This window comes from Heliangelus exortis, chromosome 1 (genome assembly GCF_036169615.1).
Source record: "Heliangelus exortis chromosome 1, bHelExo1.hap1, whole genome shotgun sequence".
Taxonomy (NCBI): Eukaryota; Metazoa; Chordata; class Aves; order Apodiformes; family Trochilidae; genus Heliangelus; species Heliangelus exortis.
Genome location: NC_092422.1, coordinates 117,970,918 through 117,986,580, shown reverse-complemented (window position 1 = coordinate 117,986,580; position 15,663 = coordinate 117,970,918). Strand labels below are relative to the sequence as shown.

The 15,663-nt window shown below is 41.3% G+C and overlaps 1 protein-coding gene across 2 annotated transcripts in view; it reads left to right on the top strand.

Moving 5' to 3' along the window:
* SPAG17 (sperm associated antigen 17) overlaps positions 1-15,663 on the top strand; it is a 98,660-nt gene that overhangs the window by 80,764 nt on the left and 2,233 nt on the right. The window contains exons 37-47 of one of the 2 annotated variants that reach the window (XM_071761139.1): positions 1,090-1,135; positions 3,115-3,205; positions 3,619-3,672; positions 5,776-5,878; positions 6,493-6,589; positions 7,581-7,679; positions 9,474-9,631; positions 10,111-10,280; positions 12,768-12,828; positions 14,073-14,217; positions 15,470-15,594. In XM_071761139.1, the coding sequence (XP_071617240.1) occupies positions 1,090-1,135; positions 3,115-3,205; positions 3,619-3,672; positions 5,776-5,878; positions 6,493-6,589; positions 7,581-7,679; positions 9,474-9,631; positions 10,111-10,280; positions 12,768-12,828; positions 14,073-14,217; positions 15,470-15,594 (1,149 nt within the window). The remainder of the gene's footprint in view (positions 1-1,089; positions 1,136-3,114; positions 3,206-3,618; positions 3,673-5,775; positions 5,879-6,492; positions 6,590-7,580; positions 7,680-9,473; positions 9,632-10,110; positions 10,281-12,767; positions 12,829-14,072; positions 14,218-15,469; positions 15,595-15,663) is intronic. The other variant, XM_071761146.1, reaches the window with a different exon arrangement.

Here is a 15,663-nt window from a genome sequence, read left to right as displayed (position 1 = left end):
TTTGGAGAAGCAGTACTCAAAACAGTGTAGGAGTCTGGCTGCACAGAATGATCCAGTCCCAAACACACAGGCCAGAATTACTAAAATGTGTATATCCCCCAACATTAGGATGAGAATATTTCGAGTCTGTTGTCACTGCAGCTGGGAGACTGTATTTCAACCACAACCACTTTCATAGTATCAGTTTAAACCCTGATAATCCAAAACCAGTCTGGAGGCATATTGCTATTACTGCTCAGTTGCAGTTATGTCATTTGAAAATGTGGTCTCCTAATCTGCACAGCAAATTAGAACATGGAAAGATAAAGGAGGGAATCAGGGAATGGGAAAGTTGTGAAAATAGGGAAAGAACTAACGGTCAGTAAGATGAGTGGGAGATGAGTGGTTAAAAAAATTTAAAAGGTTCAAGCATCAAAAATGGGTTTGGAGAAAGGAAACAGCTTAGTTTAGAGTCTCTTACCCCTCAAACACTTTACGGTAAAGCAACCAGAAGAGAGCTCCTTGGTAATGAAACCTACAAATTCCTGAACACATATGACTTCTTGTCGTGTCCATGAGTTCTAGACATGGTTCAAATCACAGAAAGTTAGGGCTTTTTTGACAAGGGACCTTGAAAGATCACCTAGCCCAACCCCCCTGCCAGAGCAGGGTCACCTAGAGCAGGTCACACAGGAACACATTCAGGTGTGTTTTGAATGTCTCCAGAGAAGGAGACTCCACAACCTCTCTGGGCAGTCTGTGCCAGTGCTCTGTCACCTTTATAGTGAAAAAAAATCCTTTACAGAAGGAGTTGAATTTGAATATTAACTGGCATAGCTGATTTAATAAGCAGCAGCCGTATGAAATAGAAAGCCATCTGTGAAGTACATCATCTAGAAAGAAACAAACACCTGTTTAGACCATGGAAATTGTACTTAATTTCCTTTTTTCCCAGCTCATGTGTTATAACACAGTGAAACACCTCCATTCATGTAGTAACATTTTCAGGTAATGAGTTAACACTTTTTCAGGATGAAGATCTCTGAACAGGATGATGCTTTTGAGAGGTCTGTTTCTCACATAATCAAAGTTATTCCTTCTTTATTGCAGTCCTTCCCTAACTGGGAGAAGTCAAGTGAGAATCTTAATGACAAAGGTAATAAAAATTGAATTTCTATCTTTTGAAAATGTGAAATATCATAGTAAGTTTTAAAAGTATTGCCTTTAGAGAAGTAACATAATTGTGAATCATTCTCTGTGTGATGTACACGCTTCTGTGTGATTTTCACAGGTTATTTGAACTTGCTAGCAAAAATGTATTCAGTTTTATTAAGTATAAGAATTATGACAGTACTTGGTTATTTTTATACAAGTGTACTTTTCAGATATGTTTTTCAAAGCAACTAAAGAAATCTGGTTTTTTTATTATACTTGAAAATCTTATCTCAATCAATCATGTTTTGGTTACCTTAACCTTTGAAAAAGGTTACCTTGCCTATGAAAAAATGGAACAATGTATTAGCTTTCCATTGTTACTATTATTCAATCCTATAGTAATGCTTGTCTTTAAAATGTTACCTTTCTGCACCCACCACCCCACACCCCCCACCTTGTCTAGAGAATTGCTCCTTGTTAAGAAAATCATACTGTGCAAAGTAAATGGAAACTGCTGTAGCAAATACTTGCTACTCGCCTTACTGATTTAAATGAAGGTTCAATTTTAACATGAGATTTTTGATGAAGATATTGGAAAAGAAAAGCTTTTTCAAAGAGATGAAAATAGAAAAAAACAGAAAAGTAAAAATGGATTTTTATGATGAAAAAATTGACAACGAAAAACCCATATTGTGAAGCTTGCAATTACACTAATTGATGTTGCCATAGTCAAATATAATCTCAAATACTCAGATCTTCAAAGTTTGCCACAGAAATTAGTTTTCAACTGGGAAAATTTCATTGGACTCACAGTTTAGTTCAAGGCATGAAGTAAACACTGCCCTTTATTGAAGATGTCAGAGGACAGAGAAAGTCTTTATTAAAGCCCCGTATCTGGTTATGATCTTAAGTATGGGAAGACAAGCTTTTCTCCATTATGCATATTGAACTAGTAGTTCCTTCCATGATAATATTGATTATTGCTGCTTCACAGCCACAACTAAGCACAACTTAATACTAAAGGTCCCTGAAAGCCTACCTAGCCTACATTTGGACATAGAGACCTTGAATCATAGAATCATGGTTGGAAAGGACCTCGTGAGATCACAAAGTCCAACCATACACACAAGCACCAAGCAAAAACCAAAACCCTTGCAATCTCAGCCACTAGAGTATGCCCTGAAGTGCCAGGTCTATACGTTTCTTAAACACCTCCAGGGATGGTGACTCAGCTGCCTCTTTGGGCAGCCTGTTCCAATGCCTGACCACTCTTTCAGTAAAGAAATTTTTCCTAATGTCTAATCCAAACCTCCCCTGCTGCAACTTCAGACCATTTTCTCTGGTCCTGTCATTGTTCATTTGGGAGAAGAGGCCAACACCCACCTCCCTACACCCTCCTTTCAGGTAGTTGTAGAGGGCAATGAGGTCTCCCCTCAGCTTCCTCTTCTCCAAACTAAACATTCCCAGTTCCCTCAGCCTTTCCTCACAGGACTTGTTCTCCAGACCCTTCACCAGCTTGGTTGCCCTTCCTCTGGCAATTCACTGTCCTCCCTATAGTGAGGGGCCTGGAACTGAACACAGAACTCGAGGCACAGCCTCACCAGTGCTGAGTGCAGATCATGTTTCTCCCCAGTCAGGAAGTGGCTGAATGTCAGCAACTTTTCCTGCTCACAGGTATCTGATTTGTGTCTTGAAAGAACATGAAGATATTTCAGGAAATACAGAGCTGTGGTATGAACTTAATCTGCTTTTAGCACTTCCTTCATGGAGCTGAATCAATTCCCTAACTGTTACGGTTCTCAACTTGATTTTGGAATAAAGTTCTTTCTGTGTCTTCTCCCACAGTAATAAAAGATCTGTTAGGTTTTCATCATGTGACATAAAGATGCATTAAAAAGATATCCTCTTAGGGCTTTTTGTTCATAACACTTGGTGGTGTTTAGCAGAAGCTGCACATTCAGTAATATTTTTATCTTGCAGCTCATGTAACTGAGCTGTATGAAGAGGCAGTGGGTTCTCATAGCCACACAGAGACAGCGAGCACTCTGCAAACAGAGGACCAACAGCAGAGGTAAATGGCACAAAGGATGGAACCAAACACACAGGAAGTCAGTGAACCTTCTGACTGTTATTAAGGTCTAGCACCTAGTTCTCTAGATACATATCACAATGTTTTACAAGCTTTTCCTATGCTTATTTTGTCCTTCTGCACTTTTCTTCCCTTATCTGAAAGATACCTTAAAGTTTGCTGAGGGTAATTTTGAAGGCTTCTTTGAATAATAAAATTAAAATGCAGTATGAGCAAACAATTTTGTACAAACTATTAAAATTCTAACTCAAGATTTCACCCAAGATGTTGACACAACACAATCTCATAAAGATCATTTTCTTTCCTGGGTTGTCTTGCAAATATTTTTCTGCTTATAGAACGTTGTGCTAGATTTCTTATTTTCACTATTCTTTTTTTCTTTCCTTTTCATTTAGCCCAGAAGGAGTAGAACCAGTGTCCAAGTGGCAGAGCAGGCTAGAAGAGCACAGGTAATATTGTATTAGTAGGACAGAAAAATACTTATTTTATGAGACAGGTCTGTTTTTTGAAAGACTTACTGATTTTACCAGGGGTAATGGTCTAATGGTTTGTTAGCAAATAACAGGGAATTCTCTGCAACAGAAACATTGAATAAATGGTTTGAGTCTCTCATTTGTTTCAAAACCTAGCAGGGTTACTGTTAACTTATGCTATCCAAAACAAAGCTGAGGTCAGAAGTTCCATGTTCTGTTTTCTGGTTCTGCCACCAGCCTGGAAAATAATTCATATTAATATTTTTAAATGCTGATGCTTTGGGTTAAGATTCAAGTATTTCACAAATCCCAGTTCAGAAACAGACACGGTATTCCTCATGTCGTTTCACCAGTGCTGAGTAGCAAGCTTCACCTCCCTGAACCTGCTGAGAAGTCTGCCCCATGTAGCCCAGGATCCTTCTGGTCTTCTTTGCTGCAAGGGTGCACTGTTGGTTCATATTCATTTTGGTGTCTACCAGGACTCCTGGGTCCCTCTCTGCAGAGCTGCTTCCCACCTCTGGATGAGGTGGCTTAAGTCTCCTATGAAACCAGGTATCTGGAACATGGGGCTTCTTCCCTGCATCTACCTCTTCTTCCTGCTCAGCTGGTCTATAGCAGATGCTCAGAACAAAGTCATCCATGTGGGTCTGCCCCACGAATCAGCACCTATAAGCTCTTAGCTGGTTCATCACCCATCCCCAGACAGAGAGCACCCTGCTTTACAACTGCTCTCTTGTATACAGAGCAACTTGCCTTCTTTTCCTGGCCAGCCCTTTCTAAAAAGCCTGAATCCATCTGTCACATCACTCCAGTCCTTTGAGCTATCCCACCAATTCTCTCTGTTTCCAGTGAGATCGTAGCCCCGTGAGTGCCTGTACCTTTCTTATTAATCCAATCTTATTAAACCAATCCAATTTTATTAGTCCAATCTGTGACCTGTGCTCCGTGCAGCAGCGTACAGGCACCCGGCCGTGCTGATTGCTTAGGAAGGGTCTGAAGGCTTTCTCCACACTGCTATCCATAGGCATTTCCTTACACACACAGATGCCTGGTGAGACCCCATTTTGTTGGTTGTGATGTCCCTTCTGTTCACATCACCCCAGGCCCTTTGCTTACCCCCCACATCCAACATTTCCTCACTTGATTGTTGAGGAGGTTTGTTGAATCTTATCTTCAGAAGTTTGAACAGCTTTTTCTCTAGCTACAGAGCCATCAAGTTTTTCTGTGATGAAATCATAGAATCATAGAATTGGCTGGGTTGGAAGGGACCTCAGAGATCATCAAGTCCAACCCTTGATCCACTACCGCTGCAGTTACCAGACCATGGCACTGAGTGCCACATCCAGTCTCTTTTTAAATATCTCCAGGGATGGAGAATCCACCACTTCCCGGGGCAGCCCATTCCAATGCTTGATCACCCTCTCAGTAAAGAAATTCTTTCTAATGTCCAACCTAAACCTCCCCTGGCACAACTTGAGACCGTGCCCTCTTGTCTTGCTGAGAGTTGCCTGGGAAAAGAGACCAACTCCCACCTGGCTACACCCTCCTTTCAGGTAGTTGTAGAGAGTGATGAGGTCTCCTCTGAGCCTCCTCTTCTCCAGGCTGAACAGCCCCAGCTCCCTCAGCCTCTCCTCATAGGATCTGTGCTCGAGTCCCTTGGGTCTGTAATACCAGTTCTTAGATTTAAGTGTTCCTTGGAAGGCTGGAAAGACGCCAGTGGCAGTCTCAGACATGTTCCACAAGATGCAGAGAACTGGAGCATGTTTTGAGGTGGAGCTATCAGCCAGTCCTTAGTCTGCATGTGTTTTGATCATCCATATTATGATCATATATTATTATATTTTATTATATTCTCCATATCTGAGGAGGACATTGTCTGTGTCTGCGTGTCATGGTCTGCCAAAACAGCCTGTTCTTGGTCTGTCACTGAGGAAGATTCCAATTGCAGGGGAAAAAATGCCCCTTGCCTTTATCATTTCATTCCTCAATATTTGATACATAATGTTGAAGAACAGAGTGGACTCAGTTATAATGCTTTTTTTCTTTTTTTCCTTACCAACAACGTCAAAACTCACTTAGGAAAGAACTTGATGAAGAAAAGAAGACTTTAACGGCAATAAGAAATAAAACAATTCCTCCCTATTTGGAATCAGAATTCGGCAAGAAGTTTTTCCAAAACAAGGTAACATAGCTGGAAACTCAATGAATTTGTGTTAGGCCAGGTAGTTTCTGTCATAGTCCCCCAAAGACAGTTGTGGTTTTACTTCTCAGCCTCTATTTATCTCAGGAAACCATTGCAGAGGACAGTTGTGGCAGAATTATACTTGGAATTGTGTACCTATGTCAGAAGAAACATATATTGGAGATGGTTTGTGTTTGTTGAGTACAACTTCTGAAGGTTACTTACATAAACTCTGCAGAGAGCCTGATTCATAGCAGAAGCTAAACCTCAGGTCTTTTCACTTACCCCTCAAAACCCTCTCTGCTAACTAGAGAGGGAATTAGTAAAACAACCTTCCTGGGTTGAAGGTGGACTTAGAAGTCTTTTCAGTTGTAATCTCATCTGATAAGTGGTGTAAGTCCCTCAGTGCATAAACCATACTCAAATATGTACTTGGAAACTGAGACAAAGTTATGTATATCTTTTTTATAGTTACTAGGTTGGTTCTGCTTATTTATTTCTTTTGCATGTCTATGTTTTTTTTTAGGGGGGTGGGGGAGGAGAGAGAAGTCTGCTGGTTTTTGTTATACACATTTGTTTGGGAGACCTAAGCCTTCTTTCTTACTTTTCTCTAGTTTCCTGATGTGGAAGCACTGTCTAGAAAACTTCCCCCTGTTCAAAAGAAAGGAAGTGGGAATTTCCCTCTAGAGACTATGAAAAAAAACAGCGGAGGTAATTTGAGCTCTGTCTGGTAATATTTTAGTATCTTCTTCATTGTTTTATCCATTTGACTCATTTCATATTGCAATTAAATTCAAGATTATATTATCTGACCCTATGTATTCCCAGTTATTTTGCCACATGAATTGCTTGGGCCACTATGGCTTTATCTATTCTGATAAATGAAAAATACCCAGCAGCTTTCCCTGACTTTGAGATCCACCAAAGCAGGGAGTAGGCTGTAGAAATTCAGTCTCTTGACTGACTGCCTTTTTCCTTTTTCCTGGCCAAAACTTGTGTAGCCAAGGGTGTCTTTGGGGAGTCTGCTAGGTGACACACTCAATATCAGCACAGTGTTCTAACTGTTAAATTACAGTATAGATTATTATGTTCCAGTATCTGGGAATGTTCCTGTTTATCCCACTAATATAAATGTGGTCTATGAGACTTCTCTATTTATTGTATAAAAGGAAACATGCAGGCTAAAGGTATTTTGGAGGATGGGGGAGGAAAACAGTGACTGGACAGCAACGAAAGAGTGAACCTTCACCTCAGGTTTGAGCTTTAGAGCATTGTGAGGAATACTTCAGTTCTGTTTGAAGGCAGCCCTGACAAGTTACTGAAAGAACATAGTGAGATTGAAAGTCAAACTCAAAAAAGAATCTTATCAGGAAAGCAGTCCTCCATGGGGCTTTATCAGCTCCCCCACTGATTCCCATATTTCCTCACTTTGAAATCACTGTTGCAGTCACCAGAAGCCCTGTGTTGGATTGTCTGTAAACCCTTTAAGGATTATTGCTCCATTAGCTAGAGAACAAGTGGCTAATCACAAGATATATGTCTTGATCCCTGTTACCCCATGGAGGAAAATGTCCCATGCTGAGTTTACCTAGCCTCTCGTGGTTATGAAGTCTAAATTAATGTGTTCATGTGTTTTAATGTGTGTATGAAAATGGTGGTGATGACAAAAAACACTTGTCACAGCATTCTATTATTTTCCTAGCATCTCAATGTCTCAATATCATGAGTGAACCTTCACCCACGCTTGGCCTTCTGCTGCAGGCACATTCAAAACAAAATGAAGGTTCCAGCAGGACAACAGGTAAAAGCTGCTTTCCAGAAAGTAGTTTGAAGCAGGTTAATATCTACCTTCTTGTAACTTTTGACAAAATATTTACAATAGAAATATAAATCCACTTTTATCTCTTCAGCTTTCTGAACACATCTGAATGCAGAACTGGCAGAAAGGGAGAGAGGTAGAGAACTAATGGGAGAGATTCTCTCCTTCATCCTAGGAGACTTCTATAACAACATGGGTGTAATGGGGATGGTAGAACTGCAAACAATGCCAAGAAGCAATTTTCCTACTAAAAACAACTTGCACAAGCCATTTTTTCCTAGGCATTAAAGCTTGTAACCAACAACCCTAGAACAGAGTTTGCTGTGGTTAAATGGCCTTGGCTGTATAAACATCCCTGTTGAGTTTTGCTTTCCTTGCTACATCTTCTGTTGTTCAGTCTGTTTATGGTGACAGACTTGGGTGATTGCTGGGGAGCCACAAGTCTGCTTTCATTAGCCCCAACCTTTGGCTCTCACAAAATGCCCCACCAGCTGCATGCTTAAACACTGCACACTTGGAAAATCTATTCCCGTATTCCATAGTTTGAGCTTCCCTTCTCCCCTTTCTTTCCCTTCTACACACACTGGAGGGGGACAGCAAGAGCTGTTACCTTCAGACTTGCTAAATTTCCCCTGTTATTTATACATAACCTATAGGGCAGATGTACTACTACGCTGACTTCTAATGTCAAAGTGTAAATTTTGCTTACCTTTAGGCAAAACAAGAAATGCTAGTTATGGTTTTTTTCATGATGTACATGCTTAGCTTTGCTTATTTTTTTTTTTTAATAAGCTCTGCTGTGCAGGTGGGGAGCCCATCTCTACCACCTGCAGTTCTGAGGGGAATCTAGAGAAGATGCTGTTCTCAAATAATGTGTCTGCCTCTTGGTGATGAGTGACTCCTCACCAGACTCAGCATTCCAGCTGGACAGTACCTGCAGTCCAAACTAAGAAATAACAATTCCTTTCACTACAAAATACTGGTCTAAAAGTTGTCTTCTGGTGAGAAGACAACTACCATAATCGTCTTGTGTTTTCCCTTCAGCAGTTTCCAGACTTTACAATAAGTTATATATGTCTGAGGCTATCAAGCAAAAGAAGCTGCATTTAGATCTAAGTTGCTCTGGACATCCCTCTGCTGTAGTCTATCTACATTACAGAGTGGAGCACATTTAAAAGATGACAAGGAAATGATTTCACAATCACTTCAATCCCAGAAGCATACAAATCATGCACATGAATGAACTGTCTGTTCAAGACAATAAATGCTGCTCAGGGATAGGGCTTCCTAATTGGTTGTGCTGGCAGAGCTTTTTCTGCTTTGGGGCCTGGGCTGGAATTTGTTGTTATATGGACATAGAGATTTGACTTCAGCAGCCCAGGTGTTTCTGCACAGCTGATGACTGTGCTCTGCAGGCAGGCCTTTGGAATAGGAATGTTCTTGATTTTTATTTTTATTTTAATGCTTGGGGGTTAGTATTGCCTTTTCTGTTCTAATCACTTTCACAGGTGCTGATGTCTTCATTGCAAGTTTCCGCTGAGATGCTTCCAGCTAATGAGTTCTGATAATTGTACTTTGACTTTACTTATTAATTACATTTTAATCACTTGCTACTATTAAGGAGGTTTCTTAATGCCTTTCCTGGCCTCTTAAATAAAATTAGACCAGTTCTTCCATCCATGTGCTAATGAAATGCTTTCACAGGAAATGTGTCTAATCTGAACAAAAACTTCAGGATTAGGCTGAATATGATGCTTCATTTTTTTGTGCTTTTAGAAATCTTTTCAGACCTAAAAAATGCTGCAAGATCACAAGAGACACCCTTTAAATGCAGCACTAATAGTCTGCTGGTGAATGCTGCAGGACAGCCAAGAAAAGATAAATTACCACCATCCCTTCGGGGGACAAAACCAAACTCCATACCAAATAAAAAGGTAAAATACCATCTTTTGTGTTGATATCAATATCCTCTTAGTCAAATCTTTTACACGAAATATTCATTCTGGAGCAATACCATAAAGTAGTTTGAATCTTTCTTCTCAAACAAAAGCAGTTGCAATTAACATGTAAGTTTATTGGAAATTCTGAAAGTATATTCCCTCTCAACTGCCAGGAAAAACTCCCATGCCAAGAGTATAGTTCTGCATCAGGTACCCATATGAACGCTCTGGTTTCCAAAAGAGCACAGCTTCCCCTGCTCCCCCTGAGATATTTCAATGGTTTTATATACGTGAAAACTCAAACCAGTAGAAATTTGCAGGCTATTTTAAAACTGTCTCCAGTTTTTACTCAAATTAGGATGTCCTGTTGCAGTTCTTCAGGATTAATGGACAGAGATCAAATGTAGGTCTGAACCTAACTTGGTGGCCACCAACTTTTTCTATTAATTAATATTTTAATTCTGTTTGCACAGATAGAAGATCCTGTTGCAGGAAAGATGAACACATTTTCTCTTGCAACAACGAGGCAGCCTCTTCGTGATTTCCATCTCATTCCACCCAAAGTGATGTTTGGAGTGCTGAAGGAAGGCTGCACCTATGCAGCCACTGTGATCCTGAAGAATGTTGGTATGAACTTCTCAAGGTTAGTTTAAATTTTTAGTACCTTGGTTTTTAACTGTCAAAATATGTATTGTTTTTTTAATTGTCAACCTTTTTTAATCTGATTAACATGAGATAAGAAAGGGTATTTTTATACTTGAAATCATTTGATAATGACTAGTGGGATAAAGGACATAAAATTAGAAATGCTTCAGTATTATTTGTATATTAGTGTTACTGGGAAGGTGGAAAGCCTGTCCTGTATGCACAGCCCTGTATACAGCAGGTCCTGTATGCCCAGGCCTGGCCCATCACAGATGATTTCCTGGTCATTATGGAAGTGCTCAGGTTCAGGGACCAAAGTCCTTCATGGTAACCAGTATTGCATTTGGGTTTGGGAAATATTGCTGGATGCTGCAAGTCTAAATGGGCACAGCTGTATTCAGGCAGACACATCTTTAGCTGCACTGAGAAACAGCACCAGTGCTGGCACTGTGAAGAAGCAGAGGACAAGGACTAAATAAAGCATCTGTCTGTGTAGACATTTCCCTGACTCAGTGTCACCCCTGTCAGTGCATGGGACACAATAGCACTGCACTGTGTTCTAACAGGGTGAGGATGAGTCCATTTCTGTGTCTGCAGTCCAGGAGATTGTCTCTTGCCCTGCATGACAAATCACAAGAAATTATCAGATTTACACAGCTGCAATTTAACAAATATATAAATACAGGAAGAGGATGCATGTGATTGCTTTTCTGTACTAGAGCTTCTCTTTTGAGTGGCTGTCACTCTTGCACCAGCACAGTTCCAGCAGTTCCACTTCAGTGGTATTCAGGCAAGTGCTTATGACCCATACATGTGACATAAAAGAGGGTAAAGTGTGCTCCTCCCACCTGTACTTGCTCACCTGTACTTGCCTTAATTGTGCAATATAGCCTTTGCTTTTTTTTTAGCTTAAAGGAAAGCCTGCAACCAAATGCTTCCACCTAAGGTTTGTCCCTTCAAAATAGTTTCATTTGAATGGCTATAATCCCATCAGATGGTTTCAAGAATTGCAGTACTTGGTGGGAAACTTCCATTTCAGATGGCTCAAAAGCCCCAAAGCCAAGCTTTTAAATTTCTTTCCTGCCAAAGTTTTCCAATGCCAGCCTCTCACTCCCACCTACCTATCCTTAACTACCTCCTGCAGCTGGAGAGGTGCTTATTTTAATTAGCAGCCAACTGAAAGCTGCTAGTTAGGCCAATCTCATCCATTTGTCCCCTGCTACATGGGCCTTTTTTCTGCTAGACCCACAGGCCCCAGGAGAGGGAAGCTAACTGAAAACATGGGAATAAACATCCCACTGTCATGTTGGTCTACCTCATTCAAAATATGGGTTTTTTTCTTAGCACTGATGACTGTTTTTTCCTGCAACATTAGCACTAGTTAAAGCAAACAGTAAGGAGGGCATGAAATAAACATTTACGGCTGAGGTTTACTGTTCCTCCTCCTGGCAGCTAATTATTATCAAAAGAGAAGCTCACAAGAGACTTACCCTTCTGAGATCATGCTGATCTCTTGGCTTTACTCCACCAAGTAGGCCCTTTAGAATAATCTGTTCAACACCAGCTGAGAAAGGACAGTGTAACAGGGTCAGTAGTTAACTATGTGCCTTCTAAACTGTCCATACCAAAGCCTGAACTTGTTGGGACATTCTGACAAAAATCAAGTCCAGGTTGTCACAACAGCCAGCATTTTAGAGACTGCACAGGAATTCTGACAGCCAGTTTATAATCCTGCCAGATTTCAGGAGCCAACAGGTGGAGCCTGTTGGCTTTCCAACAGGTGGAGCCATATACTAGAAATGCCTCTTCTACTGCCTCTCCTTTGACAGCTTCTGATGCAAGTGCATGTTGGTAACTGTTCTGCAGGTGGAAAAGAAAATCATAGCATAAAGTTCAGAGCTATGCAAAAGTCATCGTTGCTTTAATGAGCTGTAGAGGTCTTAGCAGTGGAAGTTGCATGCACAGAAGGACTGCACAGGTGTGAAACAGTGAGAAATGAGCAAGTGAAACTACTGCCCTAGCTGGTACTGTGAAATTTATTTACACAAAATTTATACCAGCATCATGCCTTCTGCAACAGAATCATGTCAAAGGATATTAAATACAGTTAAGGGCTTCTGGGTGTGCAACCCACAGGTGTTGGACAAGGAGATGGAACTTGTACTTCTGCTCCCTTTGTGTATACAGGCTTAGAATGCTGATATTTAACTTTCTAAGGAGCAGGCAGTGTAAACAGCTCTTTGGAGACTTACTTTGGCCCATTAATCTTCTCCTTTGGGTTTTTTTTGTTAGAAACCCGAGCCTTGGTGAGAAGCCCAGGAATACTGGTGTAGCCCAAGTTGTACATTGTGACAGGAAGGATAAGCTAACAAATTCTGCTGCTGTTTGCAGAAGCAGAGGAAGAGCATCCAGCCTGCTTTCCAGCACTGCCTTCTACCTGCCTGGAACAGTTACTGACAAACTGATTCTCTTCTCTTTCTGACAGGTTTCGGGTGAAACCACCACCTCCACACAGTGGACTGAGAGTGATATACACACCAGGACCTGTAGGTTGCACAGAAAATAGTTTGGGTTTTGCTAGTCTACGATGGCCCTCAGGCCATCTAAGGGGGTCCTCTTACCCCAGCTTTCTGGGAATAGAGCTGTCAGGGTATATGATGTTAAAAGTTATCTGAAGTGATTCTGCCTTCTGCTGTCCCTCCTGCTGCCTTCAAACAAGCACCCTGTGCACTCTGAGTTCCAGAGTCTGGAACCAGAATGCAGAGGGATAAACACAGCAAGTTCAGTAGAAAGCAGCAGGTCAAGTATTGAGGCTAAAGAGAGATTTTTGATGCAAACAGGATACTCTACCACCAGCCCCAAGTTTTCCATGGGTTAAGGTACTTGTATCTGCTCTGTCTGATGCCTGTAGTCTTAATCTTCTGTCCTGATACCTTCAAGAACTGAACCACTTAAACTCTTGCCTCAGCCATTTCTTCTGCTTGCAACTATTCTCCACATTAAGTCTTCTGTCTAGCAAAGTACCATAGCACATGATGTGGCCCATTAAGTTGGAAGCTTTCATGCTTTCTGCTTTTGTTCAGTCTCTCTCTTCACCTGCGTGTTTTACCTGAATACATATTGGGCTGACCAGTATCCTGACAGCATCCAGGTAGTAACAGGCATGATCCTTGCCAACACTTTCACAGGAATGGAATCAAGCAGCAACGACTTGTGCAAGGAGGCAGTGCCAGAATGGAAGTTAAACCTCTTAGTTCAGGGCCCTAGCCACAACTCAGTACCTAAAATGGCTGGAAAAAATCTTCATTCTCTTTTTCCCTCCACACATCCCATTTGTATCTTCCTTCTTCCCCTATCTCTATGTTGCTTTTAGACTAATATTTCATCTGGAAGGGACCTACACTAATAATTTAGTCCAACTGCCTGACACCTGCAGGGCTGACCAAAAGTTAAAAGCATACTGTTAAGGGTACTGTCCAAATCCCTCTTTAAAAGCACCAAAAGGCTTGAGGCATTGACCACCTGTCTTTTTTTATTCTCTCCCAGCTGTCCCAATTCCCCTTTTCCCTCCAGAACCTAGAAGGAAATTTAAGAGGAAAAAATGCAAACACCTGGCAGTTTCCTTTCAAACTGCAGTGTGGAGAGAGAGTTTTATACAGACCTTCCTAGTGAAACAGATACTGGCTAACTGGCTGACAATCATGTCTGTTGGCCACTAAGTCTTCAGTTTCGTAGGGGACTGTGTATGAAACGTGCAGCTTGACCATGAGTTTCCCTCTGTCTCTCCTAGGTGGCAGCAGGCTTGAAGGCTGAACTGGAGATTGAGATTTCTGCCATGATAACTGGAGGGCAACATACTGGTGGCCTTAAAGAAATTTCCCATGATATTGAAATACTCACAGAAACAGAGACTCTTCTCCTGCCTGTGAGAGGAAATATCCTTTGTTGTCCTACTTTCTACACACACCTTCTAGCATCAACACTGGGGACCATCCACCAGTCAGGAGCCTTAAGCATCATTTCCAGTGCAGGCTGTTGATGCAGCAAGCTTTACTGTCCTTTTTTCAGAAACACACAAATGGGCATTTTCAAAAGCACAACAAGTGAATAATTTCAAATTCTGAAACCAAAAGCAATTTACATCAGAGTAACATGGTTTTGAAAACTGGGTAAAGAAAGGAAGAATGCTAAGCCCAGAAGAAAGGAAGATTGCTAAGCTCAGAAAGAGGTGGGTTTTAGAAAAGTATAGGAACTCTTACACACACCCCTGACAGAAATCCCTTATAGTATTTTTGAACCTATGGTAACATTTGATGGTACAGCCTCAAGAGCAACAAAATCATGTATAATCTTGGATACTGAACAGACAAATGAGAATATCCTTGTATTCTGTGCAGAGACACAAGCACAGAAGCACATGAGTGCTGTCAGAAATCAGCCTGCTGGGGGTTCAGTGAGCTTCTCATTGTTTAAATAAGGACAGAGGTATGTAAAGGAAAACAGCAAAGTCAGAAACTAATATTTCTCTTTCCCTTGAGCTCCAGACACCATAATTATTTTTTTATATAAAATTACAGACTCGTTTTTTAAGGGCAAGTTCAGAAGCAAGAGTGAAGTTCTATTTGACTTTTAATTAAATATATAATTTAAAGCCTGGGACAAGAGGTCTTCTGGAAACCTATGAGAGAAATCCCAAGGCAGGGTGCACCCAAACACACCAGAAACTCCACTCCTGGTAAGGGCCACCCTTACCAAAGAAAGGAGAACTTCAGGGTCCCTTGAGGCTGACCAGAGTACTAGCTAACCAGCAGCTCCACTGAGGCTTCATATGCTCTAAAAGTGACATGGAAACTCCCCAAATTTAGTTCACAGTGACCCAAAGAAGTCTTTCATGCCTATTATTGCAGAACTGAGCTAGACCAGGACTGGAAGGAAGCATTAGCAGCAAAACCCTCTCCTGCTCTGTTCTTACTCCCCTGGTCCTCACTCACAATGCCTGCAGAGCAGCTTCCAAAACGTGTTCCTCCCCAAGGTTTTATCTGGTCTTCAAAGCTTTGAGCTGAGGGCAGTAGTCCAGCTTCAAGTTGTTTCATGGCCTTATTTCCACAATTCACTCCAACCTTCACACCCATTATTTTAGTTACATAAATATACAGAAATAGTTAGATTCTTAACATGATATTCCACTCGTGTTAACCACTGACATCTATGAGTGTCGCCCACAAGGATACCCCCAGGGGGGGAAGGCAGCAGCAGTCCGGGTAGTTCCTACAAGCCCCAAACCACAGTTCTGGATTACACCATCCCAAAAGGTAAGTACTGGGTGCAGTGATACCAGCCATAAATTAAATCACAGTTGTTTTACCTCCTCCTAGCTTCTG